This window comes from Doryrhamphus excisus, chromosome 19 (genome assembly GCF_030265055.1).
Source record: "Doryrhamphus excisus isolate RoL2022-K1 chromosome 19, RoL_Dexc_1.0, whole genome shotgun sequence".
NCBI lineage: Eukaryota > Metazoa > Chordata > Actinopteri > Syngnathiformes > Syngnathidae > Doryrhamphus > Doryrhamphus excisus.
Genome location: NC_080484.1, coordinates 9,363,648 through 9,386,563, shown reverse-complemented (window position 1 = coordinate 9,386,563; position 22,916 = coordinate 9,363,648). Strand labels below are relative to the sequence as shown.

Here is a 22,916-nt window from a genome sequence, read left to right as displayed (position 1 = left end):
CCGTCTACTGCGGGGCAAGTGTCTGCTGTACCTCCTCATATGAGAGGGCTTACGTCCAACCTCGTCACTCGTGGTGGGGGAGGATCACATGACCTCCTGACCTCATGCAGGGTGGTCGAGCCAAAAGAGGGAAACTCTCACATAATATACATACTCTGGGAAGGAGGGGGCTCATGCCAAGTTTATACAACCGTCAACGTGGACCATGTACTGTATATAAAATAAACATGAGCATTTTAAGTCATTTAATTACACAAATAATTATTCCATTTTAATGTACTATATATGTTGACAAGTGCAACTGAATTTAGTCAGCTTTACATGTAGGACCCCAAAGGCACTCTTAGCTAAGTAACACACATTCTTAAGAAGTAAGGTGTTTATTTGAGTGGATGCCTTTACTTGTACAAATGCTTTGTATGATTTTATTCCACAAATAATGGTGCTTAATTTGAATGTAAACTGTAAGGGACATAAGGAATCATGTCTCACAAACAGGCACCTATCAGGGCTAAGGCATTTATTAGTGAGGAGAATTTACGAATGCATTTTTTAGGGTGAGGCCTGTATTTGTAGAATGCATTCTTCCACAGACACTTAATGCAGCCTGTTAGGGCATTAGGCATTTATGGTTCTGTATCAGGTGTTTGAAGGAATAAGGCCTTTACTCGTATTTATTTGTAGAATGCATTTTTTCCACAAAGTATAGGTACTTGTGACTCAGCAATATATGTGGTAAGGCATTTATTAGCGGAAGGCCTTTATTTGTACTATAATGTATTTCTTCCACAAACTGGGATAGGCACTTGTGGTTCAGCAATCGGCGTGGTAAGGCATTTATTAGTGGGAGGCTTTTATTTGGACAATGCACTTCGTCCTGAGAGAATTAACTGAAACATTTTAATAAATCTAACCTCTAGGGCACCAGGCACTCACGGTTCAATATTAGGTATCGATGACGGCGGGTAAGGTGTTTAGTGGGATGTTTTTATTTGTACAATGCGTTTTTCCACAAAGAGTGGGTCATTAAAATACTTACAAATGCAACATTTGCAGGAACTAGGCCCTTTTGGATCAGTAAAAGGTGTCTTGAATGTTTAAGGTAATAACACTTAATTCAAATAAATGCACCCTGTAAGGGTACTAGGTACTTGTGGCTCACTATTAGGTGTTTGAGGGTAAGGCCTACACAACACCCCCCCAACCCATAAATGGGAATTGTTAAAAGAGCCTCGGTGCTCAGCTGTCTCTAAGGGGTAAGGTGTTTATTGGGCATCTTTTACAACAAAAGATAAAATGAGTCAATTGAAGATCTAGCTGTTGTCAACCCTTTATTAAGTCATTCAATTTGGGTCGAATGAAATGGAACCAAAAAGCATGTTAGGGTCAGTTAAGTGGGGGAGGCATGCAACAACAAATCTTCACAGGTTGCTATTAGGCTGGTGGAAAAGCAGCTTCCCTCCTCCCTTTCTCGTACACAGCTGGAAAACTAGCTGGCAGCAGAGTGTGATGTAAACATCTGGGCTGGTGATGGTGATGGTAGTAGTAGTGAACCGCAGCAAAAGCCATGTAACAAAAATGGTGCTGCGGTGTGCTTCCCGTAACCGAGATGCAACTGTTTCAATGTTAAATGAAGACAGGTCAGTATTTCGGGGAGCTACAATGAAGTGGATTGTCAGGAATGCTGATGGATTGTTGACTGCGTTTCATTAAAACAATGAGACCGGGGTCAGTCATTCGATGCACACACAGATCAAAGATCCCGTCTTTGCAGAAAATATATACAGTAGATAAGAGGCGCTCGGAGAGGATTAAAGTGAAGGAATGTAGAAATGCATTTGGCGGTGGCAGGTGTTGTGTCCACAGTGGGGCTGGTCTTTAAGATGGCATGTAAGGCGGGGGAGGGTCCTTGTCGGGCATGTTTACTGCCATCTCGTAGGTTGGCAAGGTGGACTGGACAGGACAGTAAGCAAGAAAGGAAGATTTCAAGTCACTGTGTACACATTTGCTGTATGTTATTATATGTTATAATACTATGCTACACCCTCAGCCACCTCTGTGTGGAGTTTGCATGTTCTCCCCGTGTATGTGTGGGTTTTCTCCGGGTACTCCGGTTTCCTCCCACATTCCAAAAACATGCTAGGTTAATTGGCAACTCCAAATTGTCCATAGGTATGAATGTGAGTGTGAATGGTTGTTTGTCTATATGTGCCCTGTGATTGGCTGGTGACCAGTCCAGGGTGTACCCCGCCTCTCGCCCGAAGACAGCTGGGATAGGTTCCAGCACCCCCGCGACCCTCATGAGGATAAGCGGTCAAAAATGAATAAATTAATGTTTCAATGCCCAGTGCAGCAGTCCATTAATATGTGTGGTCTGTATGCCCCCTGCTGGTGAGGCCTGCACATGACACATAGCAGAGGAGGCTTGTCGCAGGTGTGCACTTCATTAGATACACCTCCACAAACTATTATTGAAAAATTTAAATAAAAAGCAGTATGTTTGAACTACACTGCATTGCGTCTCATATTTTGGGTACCATATTTCTGTTTATAAACACTGCAATTTTTATTATTTTTGCAGCCCCTCTATTTGAGGTGCAGCATTTATCGAAGTGTAATGTCCACTGGGTCAATTTTTGTTTTGGCTGCCCTTACTGTTAAATACAAAATTTAAGACACGGTTAAATACAAACTTAAAAAGCATTTAACCAACAAAAACATGACCAGAAGCTGGTTTTCCGTTATGCTTGCAACATGAGGTGTCCTGGTGAGTCCACCAATATTAGTATTCATGGGTCACCATGCAAATAGATATTCAGTGGACCAACATAATAACCTGGAAGCTCTTTTTAATGTCACATTATTCAATTTTGTTACTTGAGCTGGTTTACCAACCTGGAGCTGATTCTCAAAAGAGAGGAAGACAGCAACATCTGGCTTGTTCCTGTTGATGATATACTTGTAGCAGTTCCACACGCAGTTCATTAAGTATGCCTAGAATAACAATGTACATAAATATAAATTAAATCATACCAATAAATAAACACTCCTGCCTCCAAAGACAACCACAATACAAATAAACAATAAGACTACAGTAATACACTGTTGTATTATGACTGATTCCAAAAGCACCATTGCGGTTACAGAGTATGAAAATATGCTACTTGAAGCATTAAAACAATGCAAGTTATTTAAAGTTGAAAAGGACAGGATGGAAGGAGGTACCTTGAGGACAATGAGGAAGGTAAAGAGGACCAGTACAAAGAAAAACAGGAACCTGGGGTCCAGAGACAACAGGTTATCCTTGTAGGGGAAATCCGGCTGAAGAAAGGTGGAGAAAAAAAGTGTTAGGGAAAAACAACCTCAACCACCAAACAGCTCCACCAAAATAAAACTAGCTGTCAAGAAGTGCTTCATGGCAACAATGACTACGCACGAACCAGTTGGTCCAGGTACTCCTGTATCCTGGGTAGGTAGGTGAGGGAGCTGCAGGCCACCAGGCAGCTTAGAGCAAAGTCAAACATCTGGTAGCAAAAGAAGGGGATGAGCAGCCCACTGCGATGCTGGAGAAATGACAACAGATAGCAGCTTTTATTAAGCAAAATGGGATCGTGAGGACAAGCGGTCGAAAATGAATGAATATTACAGTGGAACCTTGGTTTGCATCAACAATCCGTTCTCGAACGGCCGACTTTTAATCGAAACAGAAAACTTTGGTTGTCAATTTTCGACGTTAACCAGAAAACATGCTAACAATCGAAGTTCTGCTGTATTTGTACTGAGAGCCATGCTGAGTTATTGCCAGCCTTGTTTGTCTTGTTTATAGAGCTAAATAAGGCAGCCTCAATATAGTATTGAATAAAATATGTACTTGGGTTCTATTGATTTACACATGCAAAGCAGTTGGTGGCGCCAAATGACTTTTCCACAAGCGATTCTGGGCTTTTCTTCCTGTCACTTCCACACCAGTCTTATTTTTATACCAACTGACAAGTGTAATTAAAAGGGACAAGAGCTCATTAGATTGTAAAAGTGTAATCTGATGACCGTAGACTATGTTACCTCAAAGCACCACACCCTGAGGTGCGGCACTCAAGTTTTAAGAAAAGCGTTGTGGACTCTAGCATTGGCGGGAGGGAAACAGCGGCTCTGACTGTACCGCTATTCCGGCAAAAAACAGGGGAGAGTCTACTTTGGTTGGTGTATGTGCTTCTTGCACCACTGAAGCTCCACATTTGCACAGACTACTTGCATGCACCAGTGTGCGGTTAACACATTTAGCTGTGCATCCATCTTTTATGAGCAGCTTAATACAGTGCCGTGTCACAATGCTATCAATCCTGTCAGCCTTGGTGCTGTCAGGCAGGCCTGGAAAGCAGGAAGGAAAATAGTGGGAAATTCTTCGGGAAATCCAGTTGTAACATACATAGAGGAAATAGGCAGTTTGCGCTATACGGTATTATGCTTTCAGTGTGTTTGCTAAATAAATGTTCACTTACAGTAATGGCTCCATACAGCAACATAGCGCTAACAGTCACCATCAGCAGAGAGATGGCCAATCCAGCACCGGCATTCCCTGGTGTGAAAGTAAAACACAAGGTAAAATTATTGTATGCATGCATGTATTTTGGTAATGGTTTTGTCCATCCTAATGTATTTTTGACCTTGAATATAAGACAAGACCTGTTTTTTTGTCATTTGCAAAATGACTAATTTTCTTAAATTTAGCATCACAACTCCTCTGTTGTTCACCCACAACCTTTAAGACACACCCATGACACTGAGGTCTTGGGTGTGTGTGACGGGAAGAAAAGCTCTGTAGTGTGCTGTAGACATGAAGTTCACCCCGACCAAAAACCACTGCTAATGGGTTTGTCTGATATTCCTATCGGTTCAGAATTGGTAGCACCATGAATAAAACACTGTTCCATAAATATTAGGAACAACCCAACTAAACTAGACTGTAGTCATGGATCCCATTAGTGTGTGCCTAATGAAGTGTCCACTCAACTCCACCTACCTGACATCCGATCAGATGTTAAATAATGGTCAATGACTGCATACTGCAAGTTGACGGAGGGAACACTTTCTGGACGGGTCGCTGCCACTGTTAGCAGAATTCCCATCAGTAGGTTAATAACCTGGGGAGAATTTATTTTAAAAAGAAGTTGGATGGATATGTTTTTTTAAGAAAAAAGTGACAAAAAGAAGAGCAAACTGAGTGGGATTTATTTCCAGTCATCCCTTGCTACAGCGTTTTCCAAATTTGTGTTGTGGTGTTGTCACGTGGTACAGCTGACAGGTTATCAGGTTGTACAACCACCGAAAATAAATAGGAGGTTGTACTGAATGCAATTATTTGTATAGTGTTACGATTATCTTTAAATAGAAAGCTGAATGGCAAGAATGCTAAACACCGGAATGCTAAATAGTTAAATTACTTTCTACGGAACAAACACACTGTCACAAAATAATGTATTACACTGTACAGACACACTGACGTGGACTTGCCACAGATTTCACGACGAATAAATACTAAAGATATATTTTAAATATAATATTTGATTTCCCCAGCTGGTATTTTGGGGTGTTAAAGTTAAAAACAACGCCAACATTGAAGCCAAGTACTTACTAGCTAGCTTACTAGCTATGGTGCTATCTGACCAGTATTTCGTTACTTACTATTTATATTCTCAACAAACCGCGTCTAACCTATCTATTGTCGCCAATTTGCAGTGTTGTCCATTTTCGTTTGTCAAAATGAATCAACTAAAACAGTCACCGAGAAGCTAGCATGCTAACATTAACATGACATTCAGCTACCGTTTACGACTGCAGGCCATTATCCGGGAGAAATAACGTTAACAACTCACCAAACCTCGCCAAATCGACGTTAATTCATTGGATATGTCGTATAATGGCGGCTAAACGTAATATATGCGACACTAATGTTTCCAAACACTGGCTTTCAACCAATCCGACCTAATCCATATTACGCACCATGTACCATGTTCCAAGGATGATAGTTCCCGTCCGGACGTGGCAACATCCGCAGCACCTGGTGCTGTACAGTTTGTCGTGGCCTAGTTTAAAATGCTGCATGCCCGCCACAAGAGTGATGAGAAGCCAAAAGAGTAAGAAATTCCGTAGAATCAACAGCGATAGAGACACCTTCCTGCCGCTCTGCTCTTGGGTCTCAATAAAAAAAAACAACAAAAAACAAAACCGGAAATGAAAGTAAGTACGGCACGTCAGAAACGTCAAAAGGCGATTGAGAAAAAAACAACAAAAACGTAACTCCCTTGCGTTTACTTCAGACAATTCTTGCAACAAAAGGATTACTATTGCACATAACATACCAGTGTAGTGAAACAAGTGTTTTAATCAAGTTTTTTTTCATTTTGTTCAGTCTTGAAATCCACTTCATAACTCCTCTGTTATTTGCTAAGTCTGTGTCCCAAATTATTAAAATAAACACTAAATCCAGTTAACCTTTTATTCTTAATGACATATCGCCGATAACGAGTATTTCTTCACGCAAATTCGAACATTGACCATTTGTGCATCTCCTCCATCAGTCGTATTGGGCGTTCCACGTGGCTTTGATTTACTCTGATAAACCAATCAGAGCACAGCCGTGTGTGAGTCAAATCTCAAATCTGATTGGTTAATGAGACAACCCATTGCTAAAATACTTTACATGACATCCACCTACAATAGGAATCTGAAGGATCTGGGCAGATTAGATTGACATAGCAACACATACAAGATGAAATCTGATTGGACAAAAAAAGGGAAGTGGTCAATAGTCATTGTTATTTCTGACTCATTTACAGCTTATTGATAATCATTAGGTATTTTTTCGTGCACTAAATATTAAATATTTGTATACAGCAATGTTGCTAAAATTCAAGTTTCATATTTACAATAAATAAAACAGAAATATATTTAACACACATGTTCAAACAAGCTATGAAAACAAATCAACCTCTAACAATCTCACAAGGTTCTCTGCTGGCCCCGAGTGTCTCTTCCATCAGCAGTCTTCTGCCATTTGTAGATGAACAGAACTGCCAGTGCAGCAAGCACCGCACCCAGAACTCCCCCTGCAAAAACACCTGTATAACCCCCCCAACACACGTACATATTTATATCCTCTTTTTTAAAATATACCATAAAGTGAGTACCTGCAACAATGTCTTCATTCTCCAAGAAGCTGTTGCCTTTTGTCTCAATAAAAATGGCTGGCTCTGTGTCTTCTGCAAGCCATTTTAAATATTTCAAAGTCGGTTTTGAGTCACCCTAAACGACAGATAATAATAAGATAGAGCAGTCATTTTAGCTGGGAAAAAATGAGTCTTACATTATCTTTAGTTTCAGTTTCTCCATCACTGATAGTACCACCTGCAACAGAGAATGGGAGATATTAGAATGATAAACAAAGTATATGAAATGGATTATAATTTAGCAGGAATTACCTGAGCTTGATCCCTCAAAATCTTCTGCTGAGGCCCCCAACTATTGACACGAATGATGAACAGGAGACCAACATGTGGAGAATTGTAGTCTATCAATCAGGACAAGGAAAAACTCCACCGGATGCCATTGTGGTTATTTTTTCCCTCTCCTCGTCTCTATTTTTTCGACACATCCTCTTTTTGAGACAAGAACACTCACTTGCCACAAGATTAGCTAAAAAAAAAGTGTATCGCAAATGTACCGATATTAAGAAAATATTGACATTTTGAACGACACATAGGAACAGACACTTCCCTTCGCTTACATTATTAAATGTGGAAAAAATATTAACATTTATCAGTATGTATTGTCGTTCTAAATCACTGCCAACTACATCAAAAATGAATATGAATCATGTGTACTTAAATTAACGCCTCGGTGAATCCCGGAAGAGACGAATCTGCGAGAACGAAATGACTCTTGACGTTTAACTAAGTGGAATGTCAAAATTGTGACTTAAAACTTACCCATTTGTCGGCTGTAAATATCGACAAAACATAAATACTGATAAATAACGTAGTTGACGGCTCCCTCATGTTTGAAATCAGCTGATTTTGTTCCGCGACCTGGAGCTCATGACATAAAAACGTTTCACTTTCCGAAGCCCCGCCCAATATTAGAGCACTCTGAATTCAACCCCCCCCCCTTCAAAATAAGTAATTATTTTAATTTTATAAATAAAATAAAATTATATATCAATTTGTAAAAAATTAATAATAAAAAAGTGCTACAATTTTCTGATCAAAATACTTAGACTAAATAATGAGGAATACAGCAATAATAAGTCACACAATGCAGGTGAAATGTTAGAACAGTTTAATCATACATAGTCACAATTCTGCCTCCAAAAAAATTGAGTTGGTTTTCTTCATCTAACATCTGGAAATGTACATAAGGCCACCCGAAAATGTACATGACTTTGACAGCGTGACAAAACTCATATGTTCATATTTATATAATTGACAATATTTTACAATGCTTTTTGCTTACAAGGTAGTCGCTGCTCCAAAATACAGCACTTTTTCTGTACAAAAATATTTCTCATCATATCCTGTGAAGTTAGCAGAAGACTAAAAGGCAGCCTCTGATTTTGTTTGTTTGTTTGTAAATCCATTTTAAAAGTGTCACACATCAGAAAAGACTATCAACAGTGGATGTTACAGCAGCTCCGGTACAAATAGAGGCTGTCACCCCCCCCCCGTCCCCGTAAGAGAGATTAAAAACAAAATACATGCCCGATTGTGAAGCCTTAAAAATGATTTTTTCCTCATTAAAATAACACTTGCTCAAATAAAACTGTGTACATTATATTCAAAAGAGCGGGAAAGGAGTGATGAATATACACACACACACACAATCAAAAAATGCACACTTTTTAGCTTTTTTCTCCCCGCTAAAATGTAAAAGACATCCATTTACAGCATCAACGTTTACAAATGTACAACTGTACAGAGGGAATAAAAGCATCACTACAAGTTTGCAAGGCCTGTCAAACACCACAACTAGATTTTTTTTCTCCTCACTTTAACTAATAATAATAAAAATCTTACACTTACCGACTGCACATATACTACATATATTCTACAATTCATATGAAGCAAAGAAGCCATCACTACGATTATTACAGGACAGTTGTATAGCTTTAAGATGGCCCCACTGGCCGCCAATCAACTCATACCCAAAAAGATGACACCCTCCCCACAACCCGACCAAAAAAGCAACACAAACACCGGAGCATGAAAAACAGACGTCCCTTCCGAGTCCCACTGATTCATTCCATCTCATGTACAACACTGGGATAAACTCCCCTTTACATTTGTGACGATTACGTAGCGGCGGTGGTGGGGTAAAAGCGACAAATCACACAAAAAGATGCTACACTAAACTACTTAGAAGCCCGAGATGGTTATTCACTACATAATGTTAACTATGGGGCAGTGTTCGTGTGACGAGACACTGAAACGATTAAGAGGGAAGAATAATAACCCAAGGATTATAACCTGCCACAGCATGCTGCCAAGCCCCGCCTACTATCCCATAAAAGTCGCTTCCGCTATGACCCATCAGACGCCTTAACTTCTCTTGTCATTAGTACCTGTTAAACACATGATTAATGGAAAGGTTTTGGTACCAAAATGATTCAGACTGCCAACAGGGTAACAATAACTGGCAGAGAGGAGGGAAGGAACAAAACAAATCAAGGCAATCCATTGAAAAACACTACCGTGGATCTGCATTCAAAGACCAGTGAAAGCCCCCCCACCACACCATCCATACAATGCTGCTTTGGTATGGATACCATTGATTTAACTCTGCATGGGATCATCTAGAAATATCAAATAACCTCAACTTAGATCAGCCGGTTCAAAAAGCAAAATGGAATTTTGTCATTCAGTTTTAGCTTTAATAAGTCACTTGCTGGTGTGAATTGTAAGAAGTTTCAGCAAATGTCTATTTTTCCTCTACAAAGAATTTACAAGGTAAAAAAAAAAATAAATGTACAATATGAAAACCAGTCAAATACATCAGTTACATAATTAACAATGGCCTTGTGCTTTACGCAAGAGAATAAGCCTGCTGACGTCTGCCGCCCCCGCAGTTGGGGCTCTTACCGGGGGGCGGTACAGTGGCAGGAGTCAGTTGTCACAGCATTTGAAGAAGGTGGAATTGACTTTTTGTTCCCCCCCCTCACAAAACTTGTAGAGGGAAGATGTTAACAGAACCTGAACCTTTTAATCGAGGATCCGTGATGTCGGTGTGATTACATGAGACCATTTGCAGGGCCACCGATGGGCCCCAACTCAGATCCGCTCTTCATGTAGTATTTCTCCAGCTTAGCCAGAATGTGTTTCCCATAAGTGTACTTGCGCAATGTAGCAATGTGAGGCCGGATCTATGAGGAGGAAAATGGACGACTGTTACTTCTCATGACAAGAATAATGGATGTCCCAAAACCCAGATGGACTATATGGTCAAACGACGATGTTGGGAGATACGGTCCAAACTACAAACAACTCTGCCCAGGACAGGTCAAATGCCCGTCAACTGCTTTGATTTTGCGATGGAAATATCACATCTTCAATTTACAGATACCGCTCATCGTGAATAAACAGTTAATCCATCCATGTGCCATGTGACTTTTGCCAAAAACATTCAATCAGTTCACCAACCTTGTGCATGATGATTTTACGCTGGGCAGGTTCAGCCATGTCGATCATTCTTTGTACGACATAGTTGGCGTACTGGTCCTTCATCATGGTGTACAGGGCGCTGTGGGGGCCGTCCTTCTGGCAGCACACCTCGTCAATCAGCAGGGCTCTCTCGGCACGCGAGGAGTGTATCACACACTTCTCGACGACGTTGCTGCGTGAAGGAAATTGCACGGCTATTAGCAGTTGGCGAACGTGCCACACCCAAGGCATACAAATAAAAAAGGCTTGGTATTATGACTCAAATGGCAGATGAACCAACCTTTAACCAAACTGCAATAAAATGTATGCAACACCAATATCAGCAATGATTTTATAGGATTCTGAATATTTAATGGCTGGCATGCCGTGTAGAGGAGAATAGCCATTTTCAATATTACGACTGATATCCATAACCTTTTGTATTGAATTCATGCGGTCTATTAAATATTTTTACAAATATTCATTTACTCTGCGGCCCCCTAGTATGCACAGCAATGTACAACATAAGTCATTCTGAATCTAACAAAGGAGAAAGTACAGTTTCAGGGAGGGAGGAATACTCAGATAAGGCAGCCTTGAAGGGAGAGTAACTCCTTTCTCAGGTGGCTAATTAGGATATAAACCACATTGAAGAGAGAGCAATACACACTGATGCTTAGAAGAGTATAAAGCATTCTTTTCACGCTTGTTCTTTGCCAGATGGCTGCAGTCTGCCTAACATGCCACGTCCATGTATAAAAGTGGAAACAGGTGATAATTGGAGACAGGATGTTATTTCTGAAATGTGAAATGTATATATACAGTCATGGCCAGGACGTTGTCTGATACCAATAATTTTGGTCATGATTATATTCACATTCACCCAATTTTGTTTTTACTTGAATGATTTGGAGTGCATGAGAAATCAACTACAAAAAGTGTTTTTATTTTCAAAATGTACGTACATATAATGCCATTTTGCTTTGTTTCTTTATAATGCAATTGTTTTTCATTTCTTTTTCAGACTGGTGAGTATGGCGCGCTCATTGTGGAAACGTTTATCAAAACAAACGCATCTGTAACTGCAACACAACGAGCGTTCCGTTTGCACTTCAATCTTGGTAGACATGATCCCGTACCAGCTCGAAACACCATCTTGTTATGGGTTACCAACTTCAGAGCTACTGGATCTGCATTGAAACCAAAATCAACTGACCTCGAACTGCCAGAACGGATTTAATTTTTAAAACATAATGGCATTATATGTACTTTTCAAAAATAAAAACACTTTTTTGTTTCTTTACTTTATTTGCCTTTTATTTAACCTACAAATGTGTCAAATCATTTTGCCTGACCCTGTATAGTGCACAACACAGCAACAACAGAACCAATGTTGTAATAGCGGTAAGGAGCAAACTGCTTAATTTAAAGTGCATGCAGAGGTATATATAAAAAAAAGGTGCTGAATTCTGACCACCGATGCTGCAAATGCAGCTACTGGCATCTTGCGGAGTTAAGCAACATCTTTGCCCACAACTACAGTCGTTAATTCCAACTTTTTTGACCCGCCTCTAATCCCGGTGGTTATTGTAGATAGGTTTTGTAGATAAAGCACTCAAGACACTATAGGAGACTCAGTGCTCAGTGCGTATGCAGTGCCAATGTGTGCAATGGTGATTGCACCTGCTGCTGAAGTTTACAAAGAAATTTTAAAGAGTATTCCGCTCTAACCAGACACTCTTTACAGACTAGAACTAGAACAAAACGAGTTTGTGACTGACCTTGCAAATTTGTGTTGACTCAAGAGCAGAACCTTTCCACGGACTTCTGCCACTATCTTGCTCTTATCTTCGGGTCTTCCATGCTCTAATACATGCTGAATGACGTAGTTACCATACTGGTCCTGCAGAGGAAGGTAGCAGATGTGCAAGATGAACATCTTCACACGGTTTAGGTTCAGCACAGAACGAATGAAACTCATTCATCTGACACACGTGCACTAACACTGAACCAGTGGATTTGGTCAATATGAGGTAATCATGCATGGTGGTGAGATAAGATGAGAGACACCCTCGAGTTCACGTCTTACAAAGACCATGACGTCATCACTGCGGAAGGTCAGACAAAACCAATGCTGCTGGTTTGGAGAATGACTCAGCAGGCCACAAAACCAGCAGCATCTCTGCCCCTTCGGAAACGGGTGATGGACAGTTATGGGTGTGAGTTAGGTGTGAGCAGATGGAGACACCACCACTGGGAATTCATCTATTTTAATAAAAAGTAGCAATTAGATTAGAGGGCAGCTTGCCCTTACAAATAGTTGCTCTCATATGCATTTCCTGTAAATCGGGTTCATGTTATTTGCTTGCCATCAAGTAAGTCAAATTCACACTACATTAATTTCCGAGAATACTTAAGGCGTGTTTATTTAATTAATTAGGTTTAGGAAGATTAAACAGGAGACGCTGCGGGCAAATGAAGTTCATTAGACAGAAGGGAAGTCATGTGAATCCTCTGGAACCAAGCAAGAAAGGGGGAAAGTAAAAAAAAAAAAAAAAAGATTGGTGGGTTAGGGGCCCCTAAAAATCTAAATGTTAAAATCAGTGAAAGAAGGAGAGAGGGAGAAGAAAAGGAGGGACATCCGCAAAAGAGAGGCAAGTTGCTCTGACCTTGAACAGTGCATCACGGGACACTGTATAATATGTTTTGGGTGTCATCTCCAATGAAACGCCTTGATATTTCTGGATGGAATAGGTGAGGGGGGGGGGGGGGGGGATGTTTGAATATTCACATGTCAGATGTAATGAAAGCTAACACAGCATAGATACATTCCACTTTACACTTAGCAAACACAGTGACTATGACATGTAGCAGACATGCAGATACACATAATGATGATGATGGCGGGCATAATACATAATACACAAAGATTAAAACAGATGCTTACCTGACCCAGCTGCTCAGAGTGCTGATGCAGCTCTTCCAGTATTGGCAAAGTCTGCTCCTGGGTGCAGTGCTCCAAAATCCGTTGGATCACTCGGCAGCCGTAAGGGTGCGTGGAGAGGACAAAAACCTGCAAAAGCAGCAGTAAGATTAACACATTATTGAACCTGTATACGATTGCATTTAACAAGATCAACCTTGACATGAATTGTTGTGGAAGAGAATCTATTAGAGTGGAGGCCACCATGAGAGGTTCTTTGGTACCATACTTTACATTGAATATGACAAGAAAGTTTACCTGGCCTTGGAAGGCATCTATAATGAACTGCAGAGCTTGAGGTTGGACACACTCAATGCACTTCTGCACCACATGGTTCCCATTCTGGTCCTTCACACACTTTAAAACATGGCCATCCAGCTCACGGACGATGTCACTCTGAAACAAGAAATATAAGGGTCAGGACTGATATTTAAGTGACACCATTGTGTTGATGTACACCTTTATTGTGTGGGATTAAAAAGAAAAAGAAAAGAAAACAACAACCCAATAATACTCAACAGTAAAGAAATTTTTAAGAAAATCTCACTTACAATTACCTGCTGGTCAGAAGAAATGGACTCCAAGGCTTTCTGAATTACCCTGCAGCCGTACATCTGTAGAGCCAGAGGTAGGACATGACCTCGGATACGAGTTGCCAAAGCCAGCTTCTGGTCTGCACTTCCAAACTGAAACACACAAAAAAAACAATTGTTGAATCTAATATGTCCACGGTACAAAAATCATGAAGCAGTTAATGTCTACCTCAAAGAACTTCTGAATGACATAGTTCCCAAATACATCAGTCATCAGTTGGTAAGCTGCTTGCAGAATCTCTCCGAAAACCATCTGCCTCTCAGCTGGACTTGCTCGCTCCAGCTTCTGCTGGATAAATCTAAAAAGAAAAAAAAACACATATAAACCTTACTTGTGCGCATTCATGTGGCATTTTATTATTAACCAGAATGATTATTTCAGCAACCTGGATCCATGCTGGTCTTGAGAAAACTCCACCATGTGTCCAGGCAGGTCCCGGAGTTGAAGGTTCGGGAAGCGGTTGTTCCTGAAGTCTTCTAGGAGCCGGCTGCGGCCAGAGGGCATGACGTCAGATCGGCTGTAGCGAGGGCGAGACGGAGGAAAAAGCTGGCTGCTGGAATTAAATAGACTGGATGTCCCCCCGGTGCTTCGGTACTTGGCTTCAGCTCCGGGTGCTGCAGAGATGTAACGCCCGCTCCCGTTTGTCAAGCCTCCTGGGATTGCAAGATGAGAGTCATGAAGTAGATGTTTAGATGTTTGTTGTACCTCTAATTCAATACAGAGCACAGAATGATCTTACAGCGGAACATCCTGAAGTAATGCAAGTGTTCTCACCTAGGTGGAGGCTGGAGGAGGAACCATGAGAGGAGGGTAGAGAAGGCGGAGGAGTGAGGGGTGAGTGGCCAGGGGTGAGTCCAATTGGGCTGGGTGACGAGGAGTAACCCAGGCTGTTGTAAAAGGGCTGCCCAATGGGTGTTAAACTGCTGTTGCCGCGCTTGTAAAGATCAGAGCTTGTCAACAGGGAGTCCCTGCGAGACACACTGCTACTGGTAGGGCTGGATACTATAAGAAGAAAAGAAAAAGAGTAAGCATAACAAAAGAATCACAAACATCTTTCTTGAAAAGAACTTCGAGGTTTTCACCACACACCAGAAGAGCCGAACCCTCCGAGAGCAGAGCCGAGGCCCACACCAAGAGAATTGCCAGCGCTGCTAAAGCCCAGGGAGGAGCTCTGGGGTGGAGGTGCAGCAGAGGTGTGGGAGAAAAGTGAGCTGCTCTGAGACGTGTTGGAGACCGATCCAGAACCGTAGAACGAACTGGAGGGCAGGCCGCTGCTCGGTGGCGGAGCCTGCTGCTGCTGTGGCTGCGGCTGAGGTTGAGGCATGGAGCGGTACAAGCCGTTGGCTGGGGGGCCTGACATGTTGTTGCCGGAACCTGACGCTGACACCGCAGCTGCTGGGGATAGGTGAGAAGCCCCAGCAAAGGGGGAGGAGTGTGTGAATTAACTTTAAACAATTACACCAACTATGAGGCTGATTTGTGAAGAGGTGAAGCAAAATGTTCTTTGGTGAACTATTCAACTTGCAGCTGGTGAGCAACTGCTAGCTTACGAGCTTCCTGTGGGAGACCCCTGTGATAGCATCACTATCTTAAAGCTGGACACACTACGCGTTTATGTTGAACAACTTAGACACACAACTAGTGTTTTGAAGACAAGCCAAATACATAATGATAACAGGAGACTAAGATTGATAAGGGACACTTCATAAAGCTAGCATGTACCCTATGAATGTGATAGCCACTTGTAGCTTGCACATTAGTCTGTGACAAGCCGTTGTCAATTGACTTTTCATTCACTATAATAAAAAGTTAATGTAAACGCAAGACGGGTCGCTTACTTTTATCTGGTCACACATACGCCAATGCCAACAGGGTAGACGCTATTTGGGTCGCTTATCAAAATAAAGTGCGGTGAAAACCAATTGTGGTCAATAATGTACAAATAAGTTACATATAAATATATATGCATTGTTTTCAACTCATCCCTCATATTTAATGTGTGGCGGCTTTTATTTTGTCAAATTACATGTAGCAGAAAGCCTGCATGGATCCATATGCAATTATAGCCAGATGTTGACATGCACTCACCATGGCCATGAATGTCCCTTTAGTAGTCAATGAGTGCAGTCAAAAACTTAAAAACTTAAATAATTTGAAATTTTTAATTTGATGTTTTTTGTACAATCGTCAATTTTTTTTTAATCATTCCACCATAAAAGACTCTACATGATTATGACTTTTATGCCAGTGATGAGTATATGCAAACAGTCCGCAACCGTATTGGCTTTGTTCTATACTTACCAGCCTGTGCTGCTGCGGGATTAATGAGGAGAGGGGTTTGAACTAAACGAACTGGGCCACTGAGGCCAGTTCGGGCACCTGGGCCCATCACCAGGGCCCCCGTCTGGTCATAGTAAGCTGCAGGAGCCAACACCTGATAACCTGAAATGATGAAGGAACTAATAGCTCAGCATTTATGACAGCAAAACAAGATCTGCATTTGCATAGGATGGTTATATGAAGTCATTCACAAACCGGGCATTCCTCCTGTGTATGCCAGTGCAGGGTTTGCAGCAGCTGCAGCAGCAAGAGATTCCTGCTGGCTTTGTTGGCCTTGACCGGGTGTAAGAGGACGTTGGTTGTTTCCTGTGCGCATCACCTGGTCGCATTGAGGACAATGTCATATTGACAAACTGCAGAAATACCTAACTTGTGTACTGCATTGCTGGGAATGCAAGAACATTCCTTTATGCCAAGACTAACTTGAATATTTGAATCCAAGGAGTCGATCAAGGTAAAGCACTGTTACCTGAGGTTGGCCTGGCCCTGGTCCCTGATTTGATGCTTGCTGATTAGCCGAGTGATTGGCAGTAGATGCAGCCTGTTGTTGGAAAAGATTGGCTGGGTACACACCCCAAGGAACGCCGTAGTACTGGGGTGGAACCACTGTCGGGCCTGTTGTGAAACAAAACAATAGGTTGAGGATGATAACTGTTTGCAAAGTTGAAAGTACACATACAAACAGTGAGGTGCTTACCTGCAAGCGTGGCTGCTGCTGCTAAGCCTGCCGCAGTGTACGGATCAGCTCCAGGGGGCGCAGCATTAATGATATACGGGTTTGGCACAAAAGCAGGAGCAAGGCCAGCTACGTTAAAAAAAAAAAAATAAATAGAAAAAAAACACAGCAAGATTAATTGTATAGTTTCCAGAACAGGGGACAGTTCAGCAGGTGGAATTTTTACATGGATTTATCCTAAGGTGTAAATGGCAGGGTGATTTGGTCCCATCATTCCATGTCAAGGTTGTTTACACAGAAGAGCAGCCCAGAAACAAGGCTGGCTTTAAAAGGGCAGTGTAAAATGGGCTAGAGCTAAATGTACCGCAGTCAAATCTGTTAAGCTAACTTACCAAGATGCTGCTGCTGAGCCGCTGCAAGGGCATACTGTTGCTGCTGGGCTGCTGTCAGCTGCTGAACAGTCAGGGGATTGGACCTCTGGAATAACTAGAAACACAGCAAAGGGGTTCAAAAACGGCAACAAATTGAGAGTTGATTGAGAAAACGTGGCGAGACAGACCTGCTGCTGAGAGTTGTAGTCGAACAATCCCACAGGGGTTCCAGATGAGTCCACCTGAATCTGGTTCCCTGCGTAGTCAAACTGGAGGGATTCCACGCCGGCTTGTTGCTCCATACCGCCCATGTTTTGTGCCTCCTGGTTCTGAAAGTCCTCCACAGGACCCTTGTTGTGGCTGTGGTTCTGCTGTTGGAGGGCATGGACATGGTGATGCTGGCTCATCATCTCCAGTCCTGTCTGGTTGGGGCCCATTCTCTCTACCGCTTCAGTGGGAGAAGCTTGACGGCTTCCCGGAGTTGGACTGTTGTGGGGGCACACAAGTTACATTTACAACATGAAGAAGCGCACAAGTCAACTGATAAATAGGAGATTCATACTTGAAGTCTTTGCAGTCTCTGTCCATGCCGTTTAGTAAACTTCTTCCATTAGCTTTTGCGGGATCATTCTCATCTCCCACCTTCATCTCTGGGCTCTTGTCCTCCTCAAAGGGAGACACTTTCTCTTGGCCATCGCTCTTGTCTCTCCCGTCCTGGTCAGTATCTCCGCCACCCTGTCGTCGAAACACCACCAGCTAACACTATGTCGAGGACGATTCTTTGCAAACATTCCGAGTGTGCGACAACTCACATAGGCGCCGTTCCTGTAGCGGGCGTCCATCTTGTCGCCAGGAGACGAGCTCAGGACGTATTCTACCATGCTCACACCCAAGCCACCACCCTCTGAGCGGGGCGAGAGCACAGAATTCGCATCGCCATTCCCGTGGAAACCCTGGCCTGGCCGTCGCTGGACCATAATTGGCTGGGACACAGAATGGTCTGGAAAAAGAAGGGCTATGATGAAACATCTAGAGTAGGCTATATATCGTACAGTCAATCTAAAGAGATTCATTTTAACGAATTTGTATCAAAATCTATTTCACTTACGCGATGATCCCCACGCGTTGTCCCTCCACTCCTCTCCGAGCAGCATTCCTTTTCTTCCATCCTTCGCGAGTTCATCAGAATCCCACAGCTTTTTTGCTGGCAAAAGCTTCCAAAACAAAATGTGCCATTTTATTGTGAAATCAATGCATGATCGCCTTTAACTGTTCAAGTGTACATGTGATATTCTTCACCAACTTCAACTTTGAAATAAAGGAAACCATCAACATTGCAGTTGTGTTGATATTACCATAAATACAATAGTCAAAGCTGGTGGTGTAATAATGTAATAAACATACCTCTCCCATCCCTCTCGACTCCAGAGCAAGAGCTTGAAAGTCGTAGTTCATGTCATCCACAGCACGGACCTGAAACAAAGAGGGATTCAAAAATATAAGAAATTCTTATTGGTCCAAAATAAAATGCATATTAGGTGTGTCCCCATCCAATCTATATGATTGAGATTGGCGGCAGATCCGGTGTATTTTTGAAGATTGGATAACATCGGCTGTTATGTAGGCTGTTTTTGTTGGTGTCTTTTTATAAGATGGAGTCAAGAACTGTGATCTTAACTAAGGCCTCTAGTTCTTTGGATGTTGCAGTGGGGTCTTGGATGACTCGTCTCTTGGGGTCATTCTGGTTGGCCAGCCGCTCCTGGGAAATTCACCACCTTTCCATGTTTTCGCCATTTGTGGATAATGGCTCTCACTGTGGTTTGCTGGAGTCCCAAAGCTTTCGAAATGGCTTTATAACCTTTTGATAGATCTCTATCTCAGTTCAGTTATGTTTTAATAGGGGCAATTACATTTTCACACAGGGCTGTGTAGGTTCTCTGATATTTGAATTTGTTTGATGATCTGAAACATTTAAGTGTGACAAACACTGCATGAAAATAAGAAGTCGGGAAGTGGGGGGGAAACATTTTCACACGATTGTACTTAGGATATACATTTTAGAGTAGTCTGTGTCCAGAGTGTATAGCAGAATAGATGTACTATGCAGTGAAAATGACTCGGCAGCCATTGGCAACACGAGTGAGTAGCAAGTTAATTGCATCTTGTTGGCAGTCATAGACAGTCATGGTAGCATATGCTACTGACACTGGGGGAGATGTGCTTCGTTGAGGACATTTCAACATGGATCACAGCATTCTGAAGCAGCGCATGAGCCACTCCTCTGGGAAACTGGGTCGCATCGCAGTTTTACAACCGGATAAGGAGCCCAAACACATCTCCAAGACAAGTGCATTGCTGAGGAAGGTGAGGGTGAACAGTGTGAACACACTCCACTGAACTCATGACCATTCGGTCACCAAAATGTGAGCAAAAACAGATGGTTAAAAACAAAAAGCGGACTGAAAATCAGCCAAAAATAAGAATGAAAGATATGCTTAGAAGCGTAAGTACACATTTCAGATATAATATAAAAAAGAAGGGAGAGGTGAGTTACTTGTGTTTTATGTGACTTCCAACATTTAAATTGTACTTTATTTACAGCTCCACTCAGTGTGCTCATTGAATACAGGTATTTGAATGGAACTTATGAGTTTCCTGTTGGAGACCCCTGTCAGGTAGCATCAATATCTTAAAGCTAGAAACTCAAGTTTTTGTTGAACTATTTAGACACACAAGTCACTTTAAACTCACTTTAAAACGTAAGTTAGCATGTACCACATAAGCGACAAAAGCGAGCTCGCTACCTGCCACCAGCGACATAGTGAGAGCCAGGCAAAATGTGTAAACAAAGATGCCAGAAAGTTGAATGAGATTGAAACGTAAGGGATAACACATTTGCAGTCTGATGGTGGTTTGTTACCTGATCAACATGATTAGGGTCCCCAGTCGGCCAGCGATGTTTGCTGGGTGCGCAACCTCCAAGCTGTTCTCCGGGCTGCCTCTGAAAGAAGTAGCCCACTGTGGCGTCATCCTGCGAGCGACCACTCAACGGAGGCTGGGGTGTTCCTGGGGTATGATTGCCACCCCTATCCATGCCCTGCAAGTGCGGGCCTCCAGGAGGCCCGGCAACCGCAGCTAGGGGCCCTCCAGTGTGCACTCTGACACCTCCAGCCTCAGGAGCACCGTTTGCATGCAGCATCCCACCTCTCGTCTCCTGCCAGGCCACGTCATTCATACCTAGGATGCTGCATGGAATGCTCATTCCACGGGAAAACCTGAACACAACATTGTATTTGCGTTAAATGGTTGTTTAGTCAGGAGTATAACTGTAAAATGGAATCACAAATTACTAAGTTTATAATTGAGGTTGTAGCTTGTACTAATTTGGATAACTTTATTTAGATGAGAAACATTATTAGAAATATATCAATATAATATAGTGCAGTTGTACACTATTTTTTGCGCATTTATGGCGGTGTCAATAAAAACGTATTACAATTACGTATAATATATATTCAGTGTTTCAATGATACAATAGGCTATACAACTAGTTCAACTGACAATTTATTACATTCCAGCCCCTAGTTCAACAAAATGTATGTCGACTCAAAATAAATCTACGAACGACAATCAGTAAAAGTATAAGTGAGCACAGAAAGAACAAAACGAGTGCACGACAAGACGCTTGTTAGCATTGTCGTTGGCTTAGCTTGTGGCCAATACAAGTGATGTTCTTCTAAACACTAGTTGTGGATAAAGTTAAGGACTTATTGTGTAATTGCCCACCATGAACACATTTTGTATTCAAACGGGACAGTAATGGTTAGCAATTACACACTGCAAAAAAGTTAAACAACATATAATGGTCGACAGGCGTTTCGACAGACGAGCTAGCTAACGAGTTAGCTGACTAGCACATCCACAAATTGTGCAGCTAACAGCGGCTAACTGGTGAGTTTACTTGATTGTTCCTCCATAGCGAGTATATTTTGATTTTATTAACATGTGTTACTTTGTTGGTTAATCTTTAGCATAACGAGCAGATGTTTAAGACTGGACATGTATGCACTGTAATTAGCATTAGCCAGCTCCGGAGCTAGTTGCGTCAGGCCTGTTTATTACGGCTCAACATCAAAGTTTACTTGATAAACCAGCGCTGCGTTTTCACAGCGATTGTTGTGTGTAGTCTTCGACAATGAGGTGAGTCTTGTGGTGGATTCTACTGTGGATTTTCCTACGAATATACCACAAATGTCGCACTGTGCTAGCGCTGCTAATTGTGTCAAGTTGTGCGAGAGCTAGCGAAACCATCAGGCACTCAGCAGCAGCAGCGGCGGCTAAAACAACATGGCACCCCCTTCAAGTCCCAAACAAGAGGGGCCTTAACCGCTAAACAAAAGAGGAAATGCTCGCACAACGACGGCGTGCAAAACACAGCCACTCGGACTCTCTTGGACAAAGAAACCGGAGTACTTACGCGTTGTCGTATGCAAGAGAGGCTCCGGGCTTGAGGCACACGCCGTAAACCAGATTCTATATTGTTTTGTTTCCTTGGAGAGAGCGCTGATTTTTTTGCAAGGCTTTGATAGCCTCTGCTAACGTTGTCCCCGTGCTGCTGCCCCCTACATGTAAATAGCATCAACTGCATGGAGACAGCGTTAAAGAAAGTCTCCTCCCAACTGCATTACCATGGGAGATGGCGATACTAAACAATTTGGTATCGACAAGAAGTAAATAAAGGTACAGTATTCCCTGTACTGATACCGGTATAATTTAAGCTAATTGAAAGATTTCGTGATGTTTGCATTTAATTTGTTGATCGTTATTATAACTGCAACATAACACAGATCAACACAGTTTAGAACAACTTAATAATATCGTTGTTCCTCTGCACTTTGCTGTTCGAATTCCACGGCTTCATTCTATCACGCTTATGCTGTTCCATAGTTTACCAAGGCCTATTGTTAGCCATAAATATGCATTTTGACCAGATTTTACATAATATTGACCTAAATTAAGCATTTTCAAGCAAAACATACAAACAAAAATACAAAAGATGAGGCATTCAGAAGACACAAAGATGTGAAATGTAGTATTCTCCACTGGTCACTAGGTGTCAGTAATGTTACATTGATTAAACAACCGCCACTGCAGGAAGTATGCAGTGTCTGGACTATATATACTGTGACTATAGTGGTGTTATTTTATGTCTACAGGCTCTGGTAATATTAAATATTCTGAAAGTCGCCAACAGGTTTTCTGTG

The 22,916-nt window shown here is 42.0% G+C and overlaps 2 protein-coding genes and 1 long non-coding RNA gene across 9 annotated transcripts; all 3 read right to left on the bottom strand.

Moving 5' to 3' along the window:
* Positions 1-1,318: 1,318 nt before the first annotated feature.
* On the bottom strand, positions 1,319-6,230 carry laptm4a (lysosomal protein transmembrane 4 alpha). 3 transcript variants are annotated; one of them, XM_058057697.1, is made up of 7 exons: positions 6,008-6,230; positions 5,021-5,141; positions 4,500-4,576; positions 3,441-3,563; positions 3,226-3,321; positions 2,896-2,994; positions 1,319-1,953 (listed from the first exon to the last, which is right to left on the bottom strand). In XM_058057697.1, the coding sequence occupies exons 1-7, from the start codon at positions 6,047-6,049 to the stop codon at positions 1,879-1,881; spliced, it is 633 nt and encodes a 210-aa protein (XP_057913680.1). In that variant the 5' UTR covers positions 6,050-6,230; the 3' UTR covers positions 1,319-1,878. The 3 variants fall into 3 exon arrangements, with proteins under 3 accessions (XP_057913680.1, XP_057913679.1, XP_057913682.1); XM_058057696.1 differs by having other exon boundaries at positions 6,001-6,228; XM_058057699.1 differs by lacking the exon at positions 6,008-6,230 and adding an exon at positions 5,874-6,000.
* An 895-nt stretch (positions 6,231-7,125) lies between these two features.
* On the bottom strand, positions 7,126-8,118 carry LOC131107559 (uncharacterized). Its single transcript, XR_009120273.1, has 3 exons — positions 7,479-8,118; positions 7,364-7,404; positions 7,126-7,302 (listed from the first exon to the last, which is right to left on the bottom strand). It is a non-coding gene; the product is annotated as an uncharacterized LOC131107559 (long non-coding RNA).
* Positions 8,119-8,644: 526 nt separating this feature from the next.
* pum2 (pumilio RNA-binding family member 2) lies at positions 8,645-22,287 on the bottom strand. 5 transcript variants are annotated; one of them, XM_058056223.1, is made up of 23 exons: positions 22,130-22,287; positions 20,573-20,927; positions 19,057-19,125; positions 18,761-18,866; positions 18,465-18,652; positions 18,215-18,387; positions 17,841-18,138; positions 17,674-17,767; positions 17,303-17,410; positions 17,075-17,220; positions 16,801-16,924; positions 16,567-16,707; positions 15,355-15,660; positions 15,040-15,267; positions 14,651-14,918; positions 14,434-14,563; positions 14,223-14,357; positions 13,930-14,067; positions 13,636-13,761; positions 13,358-13,429; positions 12,470-12,591; positions 10,689-10,881; positions 8,645-10,411 (listed from the first exon to the last, which is right to left on the bottom strand). In XM_058056223.1, exons 2-23 carry the CDS (start codon positions 20,912-20,914, stop codon positions 10,280-10,282), a joined length of 3,639 nt encoding a protein of 1,212 aa, XP_057912206.1. In that variant the 5' UTR covers positions 20,915-20,927; positions 22,130-22,287; the 3' UTR covers positions 8,645-10,279. The 5 variants fall into 5 exon arrangements, with proteins under 5 accessions (XP_057912206.1, XP_057912208.1, XP_057912207.1 ...); XM_058056225.1 differs by having other exon boundaries at positions 14,229-14,357; XM_058056224.1 differs by having other exon boundaries at positions 15,355-15,657.
* Positions 22,288-22,916: the final 629 nt, after the last annotated feature.

Coding starts and splice junctions, on each gene's coding strand:
- laptm4a (XM_058057696.1), bottom strand. CDS start 6,102: ATGCAGCATTTTAAACTAGGCCACGACAAACTGTACAGCACCAGGTGC. Junction 5,142..6,000: donor TCCTTGGAACATGGTACATG/GTGCGTAATATG, acceptor AATTCTCCCCAG/GTTATTAACCTACTGATGGG. Junction 3,564..4,499: donor TGCTGTATGGAGCCATTACT/GTAAGTGAACAT, acceptor TCATTTCTCCAG/CATCGCAGTGGGCTGCTCAT.
- pum2 (XM_058056223.1), bottom strand. CDS start 20,914: ATGAGCATTCCATGCAGCATCCTAGGTATGAATGACGTGGCCTGGCAG. Junction 17,411..17,673: donor GGCTCAGCAGCAGCATCTTG/GTAAGTTAGCTT, acceptor TTTTTAACGTAG/CTGGCCTTGCTCCTGCTTTT. Junction 13,430..13,635: donor ACTCTGAGCAGCTGGGTCAG/GTAAGCATCTGT, acceptor TATTCCATCCAG/AAATATCAAGGCGTTTCATT.